At 41.0% G+C, this 16738-nt stretch overlaps 5 protein-coding genes across 5 annotated transcripts; 4 read left to right on the forward strand and 1 right to left on the reverse strand.

The window, feature by feature from the left end:
• The first annotated feature begins 53 nt into the window (after positions 1-53).
• Positions 54-1650, forward strand: BCIN_04g00540 (hypothetical protein). The gene is made up of 4 exons (XM_001554406.2): positions 54-283; positions 436-705; positions 798-948; positions 1010-1650. Coding segments are annotated over exons 1-4 (585 nt in total). The 5' UTR covers positions 54-281; the 3' UTR covers positions 1172-1650.
• Positions 1651-2055: 405 nt separating this feature from the next.
• On the forward strand, positions 2056-4141 carry BCIN_04g00550 (hypothetical protein). The gene is made up of 6 exons (XM_024692319.1): positions 2056-2116; positions 2170-2304; positions 2363-2419; positions 2483-2576; positions 2627-2764; positions 2813-4141. The coding sequence occupies exons 2-6, from the start codon at positions 2176-2178 to the stop codon at positions 3958-3960; spliced, it is 1566 nt and encodes a 521-aa protein (XP_024548094.1). The 5' UTR covers positions 2056-2116; positions 2170-2175; the 3' UTR covers positions 3961-4141.
• Positions 4142-4540: 399 nt separating this feature from the next.
• On the forward strand, positions 4541-5651 carry BCIN_04g00560 (hypothetical protein). The gene is made up of 3 exons (XM_001554403.2): positions 4541-4688; positions 4798-5300; positions 5441-5651. The coding sequence occupies exons 1-3, from the start codon at positions 4626-4628 to the stop codon at positions 5463-5465; spliced, it is 591 nt and encodes a 196-aa protein (XP_001554453.1). The 5' UTR covers positions 4541-4625; the 3' UTR covers positions 5466-5651.
• A 3244-nt stretch (positions 5652-8895) lies between these two features.
• On the reverse strand, positions 8896-11036 carry Bcprx1. The gene is made up of 2 exons (XM_001554402.2): positions 10301-11036; positions 8896-10186 (listed from the first exon to the last, which is right to left on the reverse strand). The coding sequence occupies exons 1-2, from the start codon at positions 10752-10754 to the stop codon at positions 9591-9593; spliced, it is 1050 nt and encodes a 349-aa protein (XP_001554452.1). The 5' UTR covers positions 10755-11036; the 3' UTR covers positions 8896-9590.
• Positions 11037-13190: 2154 nt separating this feature from the next.
• Positions 13191-14973, forward strand: BCIN_04g00580 (hypothetical protein). Its single transcript, XM_001554399.2, has 2 exons — positions 13191-13846; positions 13915-14973. Exons 1-2 carry the CDS (start codon positions 13694-13696, stop codon positions 14329-14331), a joined length of 570 nt encoding a protein of 189 aa, XP_001554449.1. The 5' UTR covers positions 13191-13693; the 3' UTR covers positions 14332-14973.
• The last annotated feature ends 1765 nt before the right edge of the window (positions 14974-16738 follow it).

A 16738-nucleotide genomic window follows, 5' to 3' on the forward strand; every position in this document is an offset into this window, starting at 1 on the left:
AAGACAGCCAATTGTTTTCTCTTTTCTGCACTCACTTAGCTCCAAACTTTTATGAATCTCAAAATTTCGATCATTTTCGCAATTCCTCAAACTTTTTTTTTTCCTTTTTGATCAAATTTCCCAGATTGTGGGTAGGGGACAGCCCTAGATTTTTCTTGATTAGTCACTAGTGGAAATTCTAGCGAGGGAAATCTTGACCACGCATTGAATCTTGAACATCGAGCGCCATCGACAAACGACAATATCGACGACCACCACCGACGACCACGAATTCAGTCAAGATGTAAGCCCACGCTGTTGCTAGATATTTCCATTCCATTCAATCGATCATTTCTGTTTGATTCGATACGTTGCGAGCCTTCTTGAAGCGATACCAACAACATGACTTTAAAAACATCGGAAGCATCAAAAGCTGACTCTTTTTTCTTACGATAGGGTCAACCTTACAACTCAGAAACGTCTGGCGGCTTCCGTCGTCGGCTGCGGAAAGCGCAAGATTTGGCTCGACCCCAACGAGACCAGCGAAATCTCCAACGCCAACTCCCGTCAAACCATCCGCAAACTCGTTTCCGATGGCCTCATCATCCGCAAGCCAGTCACCATGCACTCCCGCGCACGCGCTCGTGAACTCACCGCTGCACGAAGAATTGGTAGACACCGTGGTTTCGGTAAGAGAAAGGGTACCGCAGATGCCCGTATGCCAAGGTACGACATTCGCCACTCCGAGAAAAATCATCAAGAAATACATTATGCACGATAGATTATGGAAGAGGATTGTTGGGCTAATATTTGTTTAGCCAAGTTGTCTGGATGCGTCGTCTTAGAGTCCTCAGACGTCTCTTAGTCAAGTACCGTGCCAGCGGCAAGATCGACAAACACCTTTACCACGAACTTTACCACTTGAGCAAGGGTAACACTTTCAAGCACAAGCGTGCATTGGTCGAACACGTAAGTATCATATTGGTTCTTGCTTGCTAATTGAAAGCATCAAACTAACAGATTACAATAGATCCACAGAGCTAAGGCCGAGAAGGCACGTGAAAGACTCCTCAAGGAGGAGATGGACGCCAAGCGTGCGAAGACCAAGGCTGCCCGCGAGAGAAAGGTCGAGAGAAACCAAGCCAAGAAGGCAGCTCAATTCGGCGAGGCAGAGGAGACCGAGACAAAGTAAATGGTTGGGCTTTTGTGGTGGTAGCATATGGAGTGTATCTGGCAAGGTTTATAATACAGGCCGGTTGCTTTCGATATCTTTTGATATCCTGCATTATCGCACGGGCAATGGTATCATGATCTTTCACTCAAGATTCTTTGGTGTTCAATGGTTTTTTGCAATCAGACGGTTCAAACGTGTAAACGATACCTGCTTTTCTCCATATCATGATTACCTTGGTGATAACTCCATTCCGTCCTACACATTCTCAAATTTTCGGTTCAAATTGTGGTGTATGTTTTTTGAGTCCAATTCTTTATTTGCTTCATTCTCTGGTCATTCAAATTGCATTTTCAACGCCCCTGACCCTCACATCCCCAGATTGTCTTCTGTATCCGCTCCCATTTTATAATCCGCCAGTATCCTCCACTATTTAATTCGAGCGTACATACATATGTATACATGGTATGCCGATAAGAAATCCATCAACTACGTCACCATTTTCGAAGCTCTCCCCCTCCGATGTGCCTCTATGATTGAATGTGAATTGGACGTAAAGTTGTGAGAAACGACATCAACGGTGACATCGCAATTGCCTCGCGTCCTAACGGAGGGTATAAGGACTCATCAAATGAATACACACAATCCCGCCATGGTTGAAACCGTGTTCTTGTTTATAGAAGAAGGTGCCGCTTTTCAAGACTCCCACGATCGCGACTGTTCTGTTTTTTGATCTCCTTTCATTTCCATTTCTCATATCATTTGATCATCCCCATCTTATTCCAATATTTGTTATCAGGAAATAAATGAACATTGAGGGGAGAGATCGGCATATCTCAAGTTCCGACACTCAACCGGATAAGGTGCTAGCTTATACCCGATGGCGGGGGTTCTGGAAATCACTTGATTGCATATTGACAAACAAAGCTCTACTTTTCGGTGCAAGCAATTGCTTATAGTTTAGTCGTATGTTTTCACTTCTTGCCCATGAAAAGCCAGAATCTCTAACTTAAGTACAGGAAATCATGTCGCTCTTTAAAGGAGCCTCAAGAACTGTGTTCAGGGCTACTACTGCGCAAAGAGCAGCAGCTTCAATATGTGGCGCGAGAAGAGCGGCGAGTAGTAGTCGAATGACTATGGAAAGTCAACAAAAGGTTTGCTACTTGTCAATTGAATTCGCAAATAGCAAGGAGCTGAATTGATTCATGATAGTTACTCTCGGCAGATCTTGAACATGCAGATCCAGCAGTCTTCAGCATTCTCCAAAATGTACGATTTCTCTCGCCAGACCCTTCGTTTGATGACAAGAGAAGACTAAAGCATTATGAATAGGAAAAACGGAGGCAGAAGCACTTCATCAACCTTATTCCTTCCGAAAACTTCACATCACAAGCTGTTTTAGATGCATTGGGAAGTGTTATGCAAAGTACGTTTGGAGTTCGATGGTGGAATGAGTCAATGTTGACTTTCTGGCAGATAAATATTCCGAAGGATATCCAGGGGCAAGATATTATGGAGGAAATGAGTTCATCGACGAATCCGAAAGGTTATGCCAAAGTCGTGCTCTACAGACTTTTGGTTTGAAAGAGTCGGAATGGGGTGTCAATGTTCAACGTATGTCTTTCATCTGATATGAGAGTTCCTTGCTCACAACTTATCTAGCACTGTCTGGTTCTCCCGCAAATCTCTACGCATATTCCGCTCTCGCCAATACACATGACAGAATAATGGGATTAGATTTGCCTCACGGTGGTCATCTTTCTCATGGATATCAAACTCCTACCAAAAAAATTTCCGCTATCTCAAAATACTTTGAAACTTTACCATATCGATTGGATGAAAGCACAGGACTCATTGACTACGCTAAATTGGAGGAACTCGCTACATTGTACAGACCAAAGATTATTGTTGCCGGTACATCAGCGTACAGTAGACTCATTGAGTATGAGCGTATGCGTGAAATTGCCGACAAGGTTGGAGCATATCTATTAGCTGATATGGCACACATTTCTGGTCTTGTTGCCGCAAAGGTTATTCCAAGTCCTTTTGAATATGCAGATGTCGTCACAACTACTACACACAAATCACTCAGAGGTCCTCGAGGTGCTATGATTTTCTTCCGAAAAGGAGTTAGGAGAGTTAATCCAAAAACAAAAGAAGAAGAGATGTGGAATCTTGAAGATCCAATTAATGCATCAGTATTTCCAGGACATCAAGGAGGTCCTCACAACCATACTATTACTGCCTTGGCAGTTGCATTAAAGCAAGCACAAAGTGTTGAATTCAGAGCTTACCAAGAAGCAGTTCTACTAAATGCAAAGGCATTTGCAAAGCGTCTGGGTGATTCAAAAGATAAAGGGGGTCTCGGTTACTCCATCGTCTCCGGGGGTACCGATAACCATCTTGTACTCATTGACTTGAAGCCTCAAGGAGTTGATGGTGCCCGAGTTGAACGTGTTCTTGAACTCGTTGGAGTCGCATCCAATAAGAATACAGTTCCAGGTGATAAATCTGCCCTTAAACCTGGTGGATTAAGAATGGGTACACCAGCTATGACAACTCGTGGTTTCCAGCCTGAAGATTTCGTACGGGTTGCCGACGTTGTAAATAGAGCCGTTACTATAACTCAACGATTGGATAAAAGTGCAAGGGAAGCAGCAGAGGCAAAGGGAAGAAAGAACCCTGGTAGTGTAAAGGCTTTCTTGGAGTACCTTGGCGAAGGCGAGAATGAGAGAGAGATTGTACAATTGAGAAGTGAAGTTGAGGAATGGGTTGGCACTTTCTCCCTACCATGGGAGGAGAGTAGTTAAAAAGAGAGATGGGTGGGAGAAAATTCAACTTTAATGGGATATACAGTAATTGTTTGGGGAAGATATCAATAAGGGGGTGTGGTGGCTGGCATATTGTGAATGATAATATTATGCATGGGTTTGGTTCTCAACTCCATACCGTTTCTAAAGGTTGCAAATGATTCCTATATTGAGATTGTGAAAATGTGTGATGGAAACATTATTCCATCAGATCTGAGATAATACCGGTGAAATAACTTCCATTTGATCTTTTAGAAACCCATGTGCCATAGCATTCATGGCCATGATTTCTAGCTGCATTGCATTAGTCGATTGATGCTTTTATATATATATACATATATAAGTACAGTACAATGACAAGTCAGCCTCCACGACTTTTTTCTACAATAAATCATGGAAGTATACACTCATCACGACCTAGTATACAGACAGACACTCGTTCAAGTATTTAGGAAAGAAGTAACTCATAAAATTGTCATATCGAGCTTCACCTCCTCTCATCCAATCCAGCTCTCGCAATTTCCAAAACCCGTTGGTGCACGGACCACTTTCACGAATGTTGAACTTCGACTACAGACAAGGCTCATAAGTATCGAGAACACTCAATCCATATACCAATTCAATTACCAAGCTATACGCCGTGGAATCCCAATCGCATTCCAAATATGGCATCACAATCCGTGGCAAAGGTGGCTCAGGCTGCTAACCGTGTTATTCCCGTTCACAAGGTATTTATTTATTTATCTATCCAGCTCTTTAACCTTGATCCATCTCCCTTCCCGCACCTCAGACCTCAACCCCAAATTCAACTCCAACCCTTCTGACACCCCCTCTCAGAAACACACTGTCCAATCCACTGGTATCTGGGAGACCATCCGTCGCTTCCTCGCCGTCGATCCTACCCGCTCCAACGGTGTCCCCCTCAACCCCCAATTCCGCAATCCACCTCCAGGATCCAACGAACCATTTTCCTTCATCGACCCTGTTACTCTCCCCGCGGGTGATATCGCCGAGAACCCATACTGGAAGCGCGATTCCCGCCGCTCGTATCCGCAGCTGAGTTTTGTGGCGCAGAGCGATGTGGTGGGTTTGTTGAGTGTGGGAAGTGAGGCGGCGCCGCGCAAGGAGTTGGTCGGGGAGTCGGGGGTGAAGGAGTTGGTTAGGGTTGGGGAGGAGGGGAAGGAGGGTTTGGCGAAGTTTTTCGAGAGGGAGAGTGCGGGGGGTGCGTTGGAGTTGTTGGGGAGAGGGGGTTTGCCGCCTTTGCCTGCGAGTGTGAGTCCGAGTAAGAGGGTGGATGGGAGTAAGTATCATTTGACCGAGGAGAATGCGTATCCTGAGGAGTAAGTTTGGGGTTCTTTTTTTCCCTTTTTCTTTTTTGAATGGGAGGGCTTCTTGGAGGGGTTTTGGAATGGGATTTGGGAATGGAATAGAAGGATAATAGCCATGGTATGGTAAGATATGATAAGCTAACAAAAACTAGATACCCATGCCGAACTTTCAAATAAGTAAAGAAGAAGACGACGACAAGGTGATAGGATGTTCAGGGAGGAAGAAAGAAGGGGTATGCAGGGAAGAAAACTTGTACATATACATCCATACACAAAGTTACGGAATCGAGAGTCGAGAAGAGGAATCACATACAAGATATTTGAGTTTACATTAGATCATATCACAATGCATGCACATACGCAGGTATAAGTCTATTTCTATTTATTCATTCATTCATTCATTCATTCATTCATTCATTTATTTGTTTATCTCTTATATTCAGTATGTATTGTTCGTTTTTGTTGTTTGCTTGCTGGCTGGCTTGCTTCTGGGTGAAAGAAAAGAGAGAAGAGAAACTCGTGAGATTTTTGTAAGTCATTTCCAAACGTGGAATATAACGAAAGGGATTACGCAGTTTTAAATCCGCAACGTATGATGAGAGGTGAGGAAGGAATCAATGGGGAGAATGTTGGATTGGCTTGATATTTGTCTCTATCTGTCTCTGTGTTTATTGCAGTCTCAGTGTGAATTGCGTTTCAATGTTGTATGAAAGGAGAGGATATCAAAAAAAAAAAAAAATTAAGTGCATACACAGGTAGGTAGGTAGGTAGGTAATGGATCTGGAATTTTCATATTTGTTAGTTTATTAGTTTGTTTGTTTATTTGTTTGTTTGATCGTTCGTACGTTTTTTTTGTTCATTCATTTATTCATTCATTTATTCCCGTGCTGAACTGGAGTAGTTCATTAGTTAATTGGTCAGTCGGTCAGTCAGTCAGTCCGTCAGTCAGTTAACTGAATAGAAATCATAACTATCGTATTTCGTTGTATTGGATCCCATCGGATGGTATTTCACATATACTCACACTTTCAACATCACGTCACCAAGATAAAGTAAGGTGAGGTTTGTCTCTGTGGATTGGTTGGCGGATTGGGGATTTTCCTGGATTCCAGATTTCATTCGCAGGGTATATGTATCTCATCGACTTTTTGTTTTTATTTTTTGTTTTGCTTTTTTGTTCTTTTTGGGAGGGAAATGGGGTAGTGAACGTTGGTTTGGTTGGTATGTAGGCAGCGGGTGTGAGAGTGTTGATATATGTATATGCATATGCATGCATACATGTGTGTGTGTGGGTATGTATACAATCTACTCATTCAATCTGTGATTCCTGGAAATGTCATTGAGATGGAGTGGGAGTGGGATAGAATTAAGCATCGTATTAGAGGTTTTGGAAATATTGAAACTTGTGTTCTATATGGACTATATACGGCATATGCAGCATATATACATACATATATCAATTTACATAATACTTATTTAGATGGGTATGGGGATATATATATATATGCAGACAGATAGATAGATAGATAGACAACCTTTTTATACGTTATGTGTTATGTTATGTTTATTTATGTGTCTTGTTAGCTGTCTAGGATCTAGATGGATTAGAGCTCTGTTCTGGGAAAGAAGAGGATTGGATAGGATGGGATGAGATGGGATGGAATAGGACAGGATTAGAAGATCTAGATATTTACTCGAGAGATTGGAGATTAGAAAATTGATACTAGACGAGAAGAGGAGAGGAGAGAGGTGGAGAGGTATCTACTATCTATCTGCTACTAACGAATGAGTGGGTAGGTGGGTGGACATATATATATATATCTATATATTTCTGTTACTTTTTTTGACTCCCGGTCTGTCTTTTCGTCTTTTCGTCTTTTCGTCTTTTCGTCTTTTTGTCTATTTATATTCTGTTTTCTTTTCACTACGCAAAGGAGTATGTATCTTAACTTGACTTGACCTGTCTTGCTTCTATGCGTATGTATGTACACGAAATGCAAGATATGGAATATGAAATATGGAAGGAATAGAGAATATGAGAATACGCGAGTGCGTGGTTTGGGAGCGATTTGGAAGGAGAAATGATGGATGGTTGAAGTGGTAGGTGGAGTGGTGGGTGGAGTGGTGGATGGAGGAAGGGAGAAGTATGTGGTGTGATATGATATGATATATCCAAGAGCGAAGAATGGATGGATGAATGGATGGGGAGGAGTGGTTTGGATACATGAAGGGGAAGGAGTGGGAAATTATTAGGAGGGGATGAGAGGACGTGATGGAGAAATAGGGAGGGAAAATGAAACAGAAATAAGAAGGGAAAAGTGGTTTGGGAAAGAAAGAGGAAAGGATAGATAGGGTAGAAGGGTAAGATGAAGGAAGTGGTTATTAGGGAAATGGGAAATGGGAAATGGGGGATAAACGAAGTGATTTGGAAACGGGGTTGAAGTTTGAAGGGGAAGAAGAAGGAAATTGTTGGGAGGGGGATGAGCGATGGAGAAAGAGAAATGAGGAAAAGTAAGGAAGAATAGATAGATGGATAATGAATTATCTAAAATAGAGAGAAAAAAATAAAGAGGGGATGAAGTAATTTGAATGAATGAACAAATAAACGAAGGAGAAGGGGGAAGGGGGGGGAGACACATAATTAGAAGAAACACAAGGGAAAAAAGAAGCGAAAAGAAAAAAATATGCAATAAATGAATAATAAATGGATAGAATAGGATAAAATATGATATGATGGATAGGATGGATATTGAATAAATTAATAGAAATGAATGAATGGATGAATGAATGAATAAATGAAAAAAAGGAGGAAAGATATAAAAGATATAAAAAAGTGAAGTGGAGAATGAGAGAATGGAGGAGGAGAAACGAGGAGAAGAGGAATAAGTATAAATACCTACCGAATCTACAAATACAAATAATTACAAATAGAGAGTGCAAAGAAATCAAAGAATAAACAACATAGGTAGGTTTTGAATCTTGAATCTCGAATCTTGAGTCTTGAGTCTTATTAAACGACAAGGAAGATTCGGGAAAGAGTAGAGAGTAGAGAGTAGAGAGTAGAAACGAAACTCGATGCAGATACAGGTAGGTACAGATACACGGAAGATAAAATGCACGAATGAATAAAAAAGTGAATATGCATACATACGGATGGATGTATGGATGTGAGTGCGGGTGTGAATGGAAGATGGAAGAATCGATGATGTGATGTGATGTGATGTGATATGGATAGGTAGGGAAAGAAGATGGATGGAAAGATGAATCGACGGAGAGAGAGAGATAGTTAATAGTTAATACATGCGTGCGTGATATGTGTATGGATAGATGAATGACCCAATGTATATATATGAGATAATTTATATATATACATGTGAAGAATGTGATGTGATGTGATGCAATATATCCCATATATAGAACTACCCTACCCACCTACTCGATATACGTCCATTCAGTCGAGGTATTCGCTATTTACTATTTGCTATTCATTATTCGTCATTGATTTACTTGCTTGTATCAAGAGTATCAAAATCACCATCACCATCAACTAACCAGATATGCACATAGAAACAAATCATCCATCAAAGTAAATTGAATAGAATGTAATTGAATAGAATTGAACTTATAATTCGGATATCACGTCATATCCTATACTACTATCCTATGCAATCCTATCCATTTTTCATATCCTATCCTATCCAGCTTTCGTATCCAGTATCCTCCATCATATCGTATTGTGTTGTATTTAATGTCTGTCTTATTTGTACCCTATCCCGCATTCCCATTAACGAAAGAGAAAAAGAAACCCCAAACTCACTCCATAGCACCTGCCCATACATACCATAAGAAAATTTGAATCGAATTGAATATTGTCAAAAGAGAAAAATGAGTATCTTTTCCTTCCATGCTTCTTTCCTCCCTACGTTCTTCCTTCCATTGGCTAGCTAAAATTGTGAAATGAGTATGTAGGAATTGAAAATGGAAGGGGCCCTGAAGATTGGGAATAATAAGTATCTTCAAAAATCAATCCAACAAGTAAAATGAGATAGATCAACCGAATCAAATCAAAACGATTCCATGCTTTTTCAATCCATCCATTCATCGCCATGACTCGCTTTCTTTCGATGCCCATCAAAAATCAAAATCAGAATCAGAAGATCAAATGAGAAGAAAATGCAATCATATACGCATGCGTGCAGTGGATGAACGAAGGGTTATGCAAGTAGCAGCAATGCAGATGAATGAATTCATCAAACCAAGCATTCATCCTGAAGAATCAAACTCAAGTCAAGACCTCCATGCTCAAGCTGTTGAAGTCTCAGCAGCTTTAACTTCGGAATCTTTGCCGTCAAGTTTTTCAGCTGTATCAGCTACATCTGCTGCAACTTCTGCTTTGGCAACATCTTCCTTTGCTGCGGATGAGTCGGCCCCGTTAATACCATTTGTTTCTGGAATTGTTGGTTCTTCGGTTTTCTTTTCCTCTGAAGTTGGTGAGGCTTCCTCTTTTGTTTCTTCTGCTGTAGTTTCCTTCTCATTTTCCTTCTCGGCTTCTTTATCTTCTTCAGTTACAGCTTCTTCCTTTTCGACTTCTGCTTTCTTAGCACCAATCAATCCTTCTACAACCTCAAGTGTACCCTTAGGACTACCAGCCTGAGCGGCCAATACCTTTCCGGATTTGTCAATGACAAATACACCTCTAGTGGTACCCTTTGCATTTTTCAACCCAATTGCGGAGATGAGTGTAGACTTTGTGTCGCAAAGAAGTGTATAAGGAAGTTTTTGATTGGTTTTGAAGGTGGTGTTGGATTTGGGGGAATCCTTTGAGAGACCATAGACGGTGTAGCCGGTTAAGAGGAGGGTGGGATGAGAGTCGCGGAAAGCGCAGACTTGGGTTGTGCCTTGAGAAAATTAGCGATTGTTTAAAGATGAAGTTGAATGAATGAGAGATGGGATTGAGATGATGGATGGATAGATGGATTGATGGATGCATATTGAAGGAGTATGATACTTACATCCAGGAGTAGAAGCTTTGGGATAAGTAAAAAGTACAACACCACTCTTACTCTCCGAAACAAGTTTCTCGAGTGTAGTCTTTTCACCCTCATTGGTTTCAATCTCTCCACCGAATCCTTTAAGATCGATGGTTTCACCAACTACAACTTTTGTCGTTGCTACTGGAGCTGAAGCTGGAGCTGGAGCTGAAGCTTTAGAAGCTTTAACTTGAGGCAAGGGAGCTGGAGCTTCAACTTTAGTTTCGGTCTTAGCTTTAGATCCATTTGTCTTTGATGCAGGAGCAGCTTTGGTAGCTTTGGCAGCTTTTGGTTCAGCAGCTTTCGGTTCAGCAGCTTTCTTGACGGGTTCTTTAACTTTTGCGACGGTCTTTGCGACAGTTGACTTCTTTTTAGCAGCTGGAGCTGGAGCTGGAGGCTCAGCTGGAGCAGGACGTTTTCTCAATGTAACAGGCATGGTTGTGTATTGCGTTTGATATAATGGAAATTGAAGGTGGTTGTTGTTGTTGTTGTTATTGACGAGGTTGATTGTCGCGATTGTTGGTTTGCGATAAAGAGGGAGATCTTATCCGAGAAGGATGGAGAAGTGGTTCGATGAAATACAATTCACTGATAATGGAGTAGAGGGAGAAGAATTGGGATTAAGAGAAAGGAGAGATGGATTGGAAAAAGTGAAGAGAGAAAAGATGAAAATGGAAAATGGAAAATGTTATGTAGTTAAATTATAGGCTGAGCAATCATTTTCAATAATCTCCTCACTCCCCATCCATTCTCTCCAGCCACGGGGGCTCTGGTTACTTACTGTACCGTGCAAGGTTACGTTAGTTAGGGGCAATGATAGTTTCGTCTTTTGGGGTGTGTACAGCAAGTTCACGCGTTTTGGTATGTGGTTCTATGATCTGCCTGAGACGGCGTATTTGTGGAATGTACGATTTACGTTATCTGGAGAGGAGGCAGGTCGTTTGCCTGCTGCATGTATGTACGAGGTAGGTGGATGTTGGAGATGTTGATAGAGGTCTATGTTCTGTATTCTGGCACTGGCGTTGGCACAGTCAGTCAGTATTGAAGGAATTGAAGAAATCTAACAGAGTAGGGAAGCTTTCCTAGGTCGAGTATCAACCTATCACAGGAAGAACAATAGAATGGGGATTCACAAAATGGAATTCTGGACCACCGGTGGACTGATTGGTGGATTTGGTTGGTTTGTGCATGCAAAACACGAATTGGCAAAGTCGGGGAAGGGGAAAGGTCTGGGAAAGGTCTGGGAGATATGGCACGGGAGTCAGGATGGATGAAGAATTGTGGACTGGATGAGATATTGATTGGCTGTGTGCGTGTGCGTGTGTGGTATGGAATTGGAATTGGAATTATCATTTGTGAGTGAGAGGAAGAGAGGAAGAGAGGAAGAGAGGACGAGAGAGAGAGGGAAAGGAGAAGATCACAAGAGATAAGTTAGCCATTGTTGCAGGATATATATAGATGGATATGTATGTATATATATATACATATATCAAGATGAAATCGAAATTCTTTTCGAGGAATAGCTCAAACGATGGAGCTGTATATATATATATATATATATACACTTGAGAAGTGTTAATACACCTACTTATCTATCTATCCACCTACCTACATAGCTTTACCTAATACAACCAAAATCAGAATATTTTCAACTGATATCAACAACATACCAACCTCCTTCAATGATACAAGCTAGATTGAAATTCACATGCTCGAGTATAGTATCATGAAGTTATTTGTAATGTCGTCCATTACTAGACATCTTACCATCTCGAGACACGCCCAAACAGACACTTGCTTTCACGGGAAATCCTGTAAGCGCACAGAAAAGTCCAAGCAAATATTGTAGTATGTTATGGTAAACGTTGTAACCTCGACAACTTTGCATTTCCTCGTATCTGATTGATGGGCTTTGATCATTTCATCGCTCTCTTCTTCTTCCAATAAACCACATATACAGAATAAGAAGAGGGACACACACAGAAGTAGTATCCATATCAAGATCAAGTACCTTCGCACCAGACCTCCAAGACTAGTCCATCAGCCAGATCCCTCGAAACTAACCTTCAAGCTCCGGAGAGGCCATCTAAACGGAAGCGTAACGGGAGCCCCGCACACTGACTAGGTACTAGTATCTTGCAAGTTGTACGTTGTCGTCTGTACAGAGTATAGTACACATGACAAGCTTCAGGGTTTTGAGTTTGAATGATGGATGGCCGAGCTAGACTCTAGACTTCTCATCGGGTAAAGTCTTTTATGGTTGGATCTCTACACAGTACAGTACTATCAAGCTACTCCATCGAATGCCATATATGTAAAGGTCCTCGGATAATATCCCGAGTTGTTCTCTGGTTTAATTTAGTTGGTTGGCCAAAGAGTAACTCAAAGTCTCAGGTCCAAGGTTCAATATGGTGGCCCGAGGGAAAGAGATATACGATGTCCTGGATTGGACGGACTGGATTGGACGGACTGGTCTCGAGACGGGTTAATCGGTACAATGGATAATAGATATTTGCCATTATTACCCGGACTGATGGAGCCATGAATACTGTAGGTACTTCATAGGTAGGCAAACTCGGATCCCTTCAAATTCCAATGTTATTCTGTTGGTTGTAGGTCTTTGTAGGTCTTTGTAGGTCCTTGATATTGATGATTCAAATGATGTAAGTCATCCATCAAATCACCAATCCAAATTCATGATAAACCATATGAATACCTCGATAAGCAGTACCTGGTAATTTCTACCAATTTCTATCAAATCTCGTATTAGGAATGAAGAAAGGCCATTCGTCCGGGCATCGGAGAAACGATAATCAAGGCGTAATCAAGGTGCAAAAGGGACGGAATCTTGAAGATCTTCTCTTCTTCTCAAGATCAACAATATCCATGAACGATATCCATGGAGAAGAGAAGAAAAGAACCTTGCCTCCACCACCACCACCTCCACTCTTCACATTGACTCCTCTTGAGTCTTGAGAGTCGAGACATGCGAGACATGGTCGGATAGACATTAAGCGAAACACCGATGGCGAAAAATTTGATTTTCACAAGCAAAAAACTAGTAAAAGTAGAGGGAAAGCCCAGACAAAATCCGAATTCGATCCGACCCTTTATCTTGAAAATCCTATGCAGAGTAATAGTTATTCCTATCTTACTAACAAATTCCATCTTCCTATAAGTTAACTATCTGACTCTCCCTCCTTCTTGATTACTACCAACGAGACATCACACATCATCCTTTTGTTTTGTTTCTGCGATACAAGTACAATAGATCAATACATCAACACATCCCTACGATATCTTCTTACCCGTTCGAAGCTTCAAAAAAAGGGTCCAAATCTCCAACAAGCACACGACCAAAGGCACACGATCAAAATGAAGGTCTTTTCTAGCGACTGCAAATTCGATTATTCGTGGGAAGAGGTTTCGACTGCAAACTGGAGAAAGTACTGTCCATGGAATCATAAATCTACTCACGTTATCGCCGTCGATACATTATCCCGACATGTAGATGCTGACACCGGAATTGTATGTGCCTCTCCCTTCCCCCTCTTCTATTTCTCTACACACAGCACACAAATACTAATTTAATACAGCTACGCACCGAACGTTTAATTACCTGCCAACAATCTGCTCCAAAATGGTTACAATCACTCATGGGCGGCAAAGATACATCCCACGTCTTCGAAACCTCATATGTCGATCCGATTACCAAGAAAGTCACAATGACATCTACCAATCTCACATTTTCCAACATCATCAATGTGCAAGAAACAGTTGTCTACCAACCCTTATCGGCAAACACAACACAATTTGTCCAGGCGGCACAGATTACTGCATTATGTGGTGGATGGCAAAAAGTGAAGAATGCAGTTGAAGACGCGACAGTTACTGCGTTTTCGGAAAATGCACGCAAAGGAAAGGAGGGATTCGAAGCAGTTTTGGCGATGAGCAGGAGGGTATTCAGTGAGGAGAAAATGAGACAACAACAAGCGGCTACCGTTACTGCATAAAGTTCGAAATTTCAAAGGCGTTTTGAAGAGGGGTTTCCGTGAAGATATTCCGGTTCGGTCCGAGATATACATGATGAGATTCATATCATTTGAATCTCCTCACATCACGACTGAAACGATTCCTCCCTTGTCCTTTTTCTTCACTTCACTTCAACCATCTCCTCACTTCATTTCGGCATTTACGAGTTTCACATCATTTTAGGAGTTTGGGGATTTTTTATTACAAGTTCCGGTATACAAAAAAGTCCACTTTCGGAGTTCTAGAAGGCGAAATTCTCGGTTGCGAATTCTATTTTAAGCGCGGCGTTAAAAAAGGATAAATGGGATATTTGGGTTAGGTTGGGTTTTGCTTCAAAAAGACGATTGTCTTTTGTTGTCTTTGAATGGAAAAGTTATGATATTCAAAGAAACTTTCATCCTCAACGCTGATGTGGGTTATTGTTACGATACAGATACCCCTTTTTTCCTTCTTTCTTTTTTTGCGGTGCTTTTTTTTTTTTCTTCTTTGAAGGGGGAGATAAAAATAGATGGATAGATGGGTTGATTTTATAGATGAGGCTGAATAGGGAGATGATGTAGATAGAGTGAGCGAGTCAGTGGGTGAGAGACTTGAAGAAAATAAATATTAGATTTTACTTTATATTGTGTTGTGCTATATGAGTGAGTGATTGGTGTGTGAGTGATTGGTGTGTGAGTGATTGGTGGGTGGGTGATTAAGTGAGTAACCAAGTAACTAATAGATGCATGGATAAATAAAATATGTCAGACATTGTAATGATGTATATGAATCTCCATTTATGCTTTGTTCTTTCGCATTTCTCATTTCTTCTTGGGAATACCTAGGTAGGTAGGTAGGTAGGTGGGTATTTGGTGAAGAAGTTAGTTGGCTATTTGGTTATCTTTTGGTTCTTTCGCGAGTGAGTAACTATATGGGGTTTGTATTTATGTTTGTGTTTGTGTGTATGGGTGTGGATATGAATGATTTGTTTTGGGAATGAAGATGGAGATGGAAATGGGAGATGGAGAGATGGAGAGATGAAGAGATGAGATGAGGAGATGGAAAGCGAGTGCTTGGTTTGTGAGTTGGTTGGGGCGTGATTGGTGAAAAGGGAGGTGAAAAGGGAGGTTGATGAGGGTTTTTGTATGAGGGAGAAGGGAGAGGATGAGGACGAGGATAAGAATGAGTATGAGTATGAGTATGAGAATAAGGGGATGTGGAAGAGAAGGGAGAAGGGAGAAAGGATAAAGATAAGAATAAATATAAAGGGATATGGAAAAGAGAAGGAAGAAGAGAGAAGGGAGGAGGCAGGATGGAATGAAAAGATGAAAAGTAGTATGGGTAGTAATAGTAATACTGCAATACTGAACGGGGAGATGAGTAGCCAGATAGATACCGTATGTAGGCGAGGAGAATATCTTATTTATTTTCTCTCTCTCTTTCTCTCTTTCTCTCTTTCTCTCTCATATTTTCTCGCCTCTCCTTCCATCTCCTTACAAAACTTATAAATAAATAAAAATACATCGAGAAGTCAGTCAGTCTAGTAATCTTACATGACACATACGTTTGAGACGCACATGCTCCATATCCATATACAAATCCAAATCCAAATCTATTTGATTTCTAATTCTACCCCGTTAATGGAATCAGAATCATCGGATTGGTTAGTATGTTTTGCGGTTTGTGCTGTAGATAGATATTGTTCTCACTTATTCGATGTATGTATATGTGTGTGTGTGTGTGTGTGTGTGTGTGTATATACACGCATACTCTCAAGTAAGTAAGTAAGTAAGTAAGTAAGTAAGTAAGTAAACAAACAAATCGATACACAGACAGACAGATAGATAGATAGATATCTTGATTTCGACCCATGGACTAGCACAGAGGAGTACAAAATACATAATTGTAAATCCAGCTTCAAGATTTCCGAGTATGTATGTACTCCCCCTTCTCCTTCCCCTTCTCCTTCCCCTTTTGTATCTTCCCCTCCCAATCCCAAACTAAAAGCTGAACTGTATATAGCTGGCTGGATCTAGGGTGTATGTGTGTGTGTGTGTGTAACTCGCTGTGGTCAGTATTGTTCGAGTCTGAGACTCTGAGTCCCCTGGGTTGGAATAGTATGAGAAGGATAGGTAGGTAGGTAGGTGATAGCTATAGGAATCTATGTACACACATACATACACACACACTCACCTCTATTTCCGACCCCCTTTCAAAATTCTTATTCATTCATTCATACATACATACGTACATTCATACGCACCCTCATGATCTAAGATCTAAAATCTAAAATCTAATCTCAATACTAAAATCAAACCGCTTTGGAAATTGTGATTACGAGAGGGATATGTATCTGTATATCTATATATCTAAATATCTATATACAAACTTAAAACAATAAAAGTATCA

The sequence above is a fragment of the Botrytis cinerea genome, chromosome 4 (genome assembly GCF_000143535.2).
Source record: "Botrytis cinerea B05.10 chromosome 4, complete sequence".
NCBI lineage: Eukaryota > Fungi > Ascomycota > Leotiomycetes > Helotiales > Sclerotiniaceae > Botrytis > Botrytis cinerea.

Bases quoted from the DNA above. Each gene is read 5' to 3' on its own strand.
- BCIN_04g00540 (XM_001554406.2), top strand. The intron at 706-797 runs GTACGACATTCG...ATATTTGTTTAG, and splicing joins GCAGATGCCCGTATGCCAAG to CCAAGTTGTCTGGATGCGTC. The intron at 949-1,009 runs GTAAGTATCATA...AGATTACAATAG, and splicing joins AGCGTGCATTGGTCGAACAC to ATCCACAGAGCTAAGGCCGA.
- BCIN_04g00550 (XM_024692319.1), top strand. From the start codon at position 2,176: ATGTCGCTCTTTAAAGGAGCCTCAAGAACTGTGTTCAGGGCTACTACT. The intron at 2,420-2,482 runs GTACGATTTCTC...CATTATGAATAG, and splicing joins TCTTCAGCATTCTCCAAAAT to GAAAAACGGAGGCAGAAGCA. The intron at 2,765-2,812 runs GTATGTCTTTCA...CAACTTATCTAG, and splicing joins ATGGGGTGTCAATGTTCAAC to CACTGTCTGGTTCTCCCGCA.
- BCIN_04g00560 (XM_001554403.2), top strand. From the start codon at position 4,626: ATGGCATCACAATCCGTGGCAAAGGTGGCTCAGGCTGCTAACCGTGTT. The intron at 4,689-4,797 runs GTATTTATTTAT...ACCCCCTCTCAG, and splicing joins GTGTTATTCCCGTTCACAAG to AAACACACTGTCCAATCCAC. The intron at 5,301-5,440 runs GTAAGTTTGGGG...AACAAAAACTAG, and splicing joins GAGAATGCGTATCCTGAGGA to ATACCCATGCCGAACTTTCA.
- Bcprx1 (XM_001554402.2), bottom strand. From the start codon at position 10,754: ATGCCTGTTACATTGAGAAAACGTCCTGCTCCAGCTGAGCCTCCAGCT. The intron at 10,187-10,300 runs GTAAGTATCATA...AATTTTCTCAAG, and splicing joins CAAAGCTTCTACTCCTGGAT to GCACAACCCAAGTCTGCGCT.
- BCIN_04g00580 (XM_001554399.2), top strand. From the start codon at position 13,694: ATGAAGGTCTTTTCTAGCGACTGCAAATTCGATTATTCGTGGGAAGAG. The intron at 13,847-13,914 runs GTATGTGCCTCT...AATTTAATACAG, and splicing joins TAGATGCTGACACCGGAATT to CTACGCACCGAACGTTTAAT.